Source organism: Psammomys obesus, unplaced genomic scaffold (genome assembly GCF_907164565.1).
Source record: "Psammomys obesus unplaced genomic scaffold, mPsaObe1.curated_primary_1811, whole genome shotgun sequence".
Taxonomy (NCBI): Eukaryota; Metazoa; Chordata; class Mammalia; order Rodentia; family Muridae; genus Psammomys; species Psammomys obesus.
In genome coordinates, this window is record NW_026590062.1 from 10505870 (window position 1) to 10509610 (window position 3741).

The 3741-nt window shown below is 51.6% G+C and overlaps 1 protein-coding gene across 5 annotated transcripts in view; it reads right to left on the reverse strand.

Annotated features, from left to right (window-relative positions):
- Window positions 1-13: 13 nt before the first annotated feature.
- The window catches only part of Cux2 (cut like homeobox 2), a 177545-nt gene continuing 173817 nt past the window's right edge, over window positions 14-3741 (reverse strand). For all 5 annotated transcript variants that reach the window (XM_055605961.1, XM_055605960.1, XM_055605959.1 and 2 more), the window contains one exon: window positions 14-2352. In XM_055605961.1, the coding sequence (XP_055461936.1) occupies window positions 1566-2352 (787 nt within the window). In that variant the 3' untranslated portion in view covers window positions 14-1565. The remainder of the gene's footprint in view (window positions 2353-3741) is intronic.

The following is a 3741-nucleotide window of genomic DNA, read 5'->3' on the forward strand; positions in this document are numbered from 1 at the left end:
TTTTTTTTTTTTTTTTTGCTCACATGATTTCAAGATAGTCACTGCACTGAGCAGCTGTTTGTCCCTCCAGTACTGGAATGGCAACACAGATGGCCACATATCATCAGTCACCAATTTAGCCTCCACAGTTTGGAAAAAAAGGAAAAAGGTAAGAGTAGGAGAGACTCGACAGCCAGTATGGAGGCCATCACCTCCAATGGGACCTTTCTCCCTGGGAATCACAGTCAGGACAGTGGAAGAAGGTTGCTTCTGAGCTGGGGGTCTAGGGTCACATCTTTGATCCTTATCAGGTCTTGCGTAGGAAAAGAGACTAGACTAAAAGACAGGGGTGTGGCGGCCATGCTGTGGTGATGTTGGCCTTTCCAAGTTCCACAGACTTTTGGACACCTTCCAGGGATGGCGCCGGTACAACGTGAGAGAGGTGGTGAGAAATAAAGTTGAGGTTTCTGACTGGGTGGGTCTAGGTTTTGGAGCTAGTTGCTAAACTTTGGGGGTTATGGCGGACCAACACTTTCCATTTCTGGAAACAAGGAGGGAAGATGGAGGCCACAGTGTTTTCTGGAATGAAGTGGCCTTACTCAGACCTTAGGAGAAATCTTCCAAGTGCAGCCACGATTCAGGATAGAGCCAGGGTCACTCTGACATTAGCACCTCTCTTTGAGCACCTCCCCAACACCCAGCTTTCGGAAGGTTCTGGAAACAGTCTGTCCTCGGTCAGGACAGGTTTCTAACTCAGGAAGTGGAGGCCTTTGTGATACCTACGACATTTGCCAAGGGCAACGTCTCCACAGCGACAGGACCTCCTGTGTCGTGGAGGCTGCAGACAGTCCGCCAGCATGGTCCCATCCTCAGCAGCACAGAGGTTTCCATTTAGAGTCTTTTGGACTTTCTCTTTGCAGCACAGGTTCTGGAAGGGCGGTAGCATCATGCTGTGTCTCACAGACAGGCGTGTGGGCAAAAAACAAACAAACAAAAACCCCCCACCAAACCCATAGTCCAAGGGTTCTCTGAATTTGGTCCGTCTCAGAGTGTTTTGTGATGGCTTTGAACAATCGTCTTCTTTTAATCTCATCTCATGGCAAAAAAAAAAAAAAAAAAAAAAAAACACGACATAGCTTCTGTGTCTGCTTCACAGCAGCAGTGACAGCAGCTGATTTTATAACTCTCTTTAATATCAAAACAGCATCGGCTGGGGATAAATTCCAAAGGATCCTTTATTAAAATAGCTGAAAGAGGTCTATAAATATTTCTTTATTTTTCTAAAAGAGTTTGGAGTTTTTGAGTGAGAATGTGGTGCCATTTTGGTCCTGCCTTCCCGGGGCGGGGGGGGGGGGGAGAAGGCAGGATTCCAGTGCCTCCTACAAGCAGGGCTGTCAAAAAGAAGAGGTGGTGGCATCTGCTCACACACAACCTCAGGTAACTAGTGTTACAACAATAAACATAAACGGCTTAACATTGTTGTCCACATCTGCATGGCTGAGTTCTTGCCTCTCTGGCCCCACCCCATCCGGGAGAAGGAGGGAGGGAGGGAAGGTGACCTCTGGGGTATGTCTTTCACCCCAGCTTCAGAATTCCCACTCCAAAGCCTCTTCCCGGTTGGCCGCCCTCTCCAGTCGGTAGATTATACTGTTCAAGTTGGCCATTTTCTCATGCCGCCGCTGCAAGTTGGGGTTCACCTTGGTGCTGGGATGCAAGGCTGCAGCTGTGTCAGCAGTGGGGCTGGAACTCGGCACTTTGGCAGGCAGGACGCCAGGCAGGGATGGGGAGATGGGAGCCGAGGAGGAGGGGGCAGGTGACACACATGTCATGGGGTCTGGTAACGAGATGGCAGAGGGAGAGTTCGGTGGCCCCTCCAGGCTGCAGCATGAGGATTCTGAGGTGGACTTGAAACTCAGAGGGTCTGAGTGGACCTGCTCCCCAGTCTCTTTTCCTTGGGGTGTGTGCAATGAGGGGCAGTCTGGGTTAGGTGTGCCTGGAAGGAAGGGTCCAGGGGCCAGCTCTGGGAGTTCATTGTTCCCCAGAGGGTGGGAATGTTCCTCTTTGGGGTCACCGTGGCCTCTGTCTGGATCCCCTGTGTCCTGGGGCTGGCTGTCCCCATCCACCTCTGCATCCTCTTCCTGCTTGATCTTCACCAGAACCCTAACTGGGGTAGCTAGGTGTGTGGGACTCTCAGATCCCTGCAGCTCCAGGCTCTTCATGGGTGGCTTTTGGTCTTCAGCCTCTGAGTCGGGGCTCTGCGGGCTGGGGTCTATGTGGGTGTGGCCTGGTGGCAGGACACCAGAACCCCCACTTGGGTCAAAGTCTGGGTCATCCTGTGTTCCCTCCACCAGCATCTCACGGCGCATCCTGGACCTGTAGCAGAGATGAGGATGAGAGCCTGGGGCTTGCCTGAGGCTGCTGACCCCAGACTCAGCCACTGGAACAGTGTCTGCTGCTCCCCGACACCACCCTGAGCGACACTCAAGCCCGCAGCTGTGTCCCCCAGTCATGTTCCTTATCAACGCCCACTGCTGCTGCTCCCCATAGTTCAGTGCAGACTGTCACACTGTGTGGACTCAACAGCTAGTCAGGAGATGCTCAGAGCAGTGTCTGCCTCCCTCCCTAAGTCTGCCTGGGACAGACTTAGGCACTTAACTTCTGTCACAGTAACTGAGAGTTCCGTGTGAGTGCGTGAGTGTGCGTGGAGGCCAGAGGTCAACATTGGGTGATGTGCAGTTTTTATTGTCAAACTGACACAACCTAGAATGGGAAGAGGAACCTCAACTGGAGAGTTGTCCGATCAGACTGTCCTGTGGCTGTGGCTGCGAGAGACTGCCTTGATGCTTAATTGGCATAGGAGGGTCCAGCCCACTGTGGGCAGCACATCCCTTAGCAGGAGGTCTGGGCTGTAGAAAATGAGCTAGATAAGCATGAGTCAGGGAGCAGCCACATGAGCAGGCCAGTAAGCAGTTTCCCCCAGGAGTTCTGCTTCAGTTCCTGCCTGCCTTTTCTCCCACAATGATGGACCATGACCTGATGTCTAAGCCAAGTAACCCTTTCCTCCATGAGTGTTTTCGGTTGGTGTTTCATCATAGCCAAAGGAAAGTAACAGTAGGCAGGTGCCTTCATCAATAGTCATACACCTTATTTTCTCTTGGATGTGTTGAAGGCATGAGGTCAGAGGTCCGTGTCTAGTGTTTTTCTCAGTTGCTCTTTACCTTAGCTTTTGAGGCAGTCCGTCTCTCAGTGAACCTGGCACTCATTGGTTGCGCTGATTGGCCAGTGAGCCTCGGGAGCTCCTGTCTCTTCCTCCTCAGCTTTGGGATCAAAGCTGTATGTGTCTTTTCTTTTTAAAAATTTAACTTACATTTACTTATTCAGAGTCCGTGCATATAAGCCGTGCATGGACATGAGCCTATGTGTAAATTCAGAGGACACTTGGCACTCTCTCTCGGCTTCCCGGGCCCTGGGAAACGAACTCAGGTTGGCAAACTTGTCAGGAGGTGGGTGTTGGTACCCTTGGAGCCAGCTGGCTGGCCCAGTATGTGGCTTAAGAAAAACCCGAGCCAGGAAGTGATGGCACACGCTTTTAACCCTAGCACTTGGGAGGCAGAGGCAGCTGTATCTCTGAGTTTGAGGCCAGCCTGGTCTACAGAATAAGTTCCAGGACACCCTGGGCTACACAGAAAGACCCCACCTCAAAAAAACAAAAAATAAGAAAGGAAGGAAGGAAGGAAGGAAGGAAGGAAGGAAGGAAGGAAG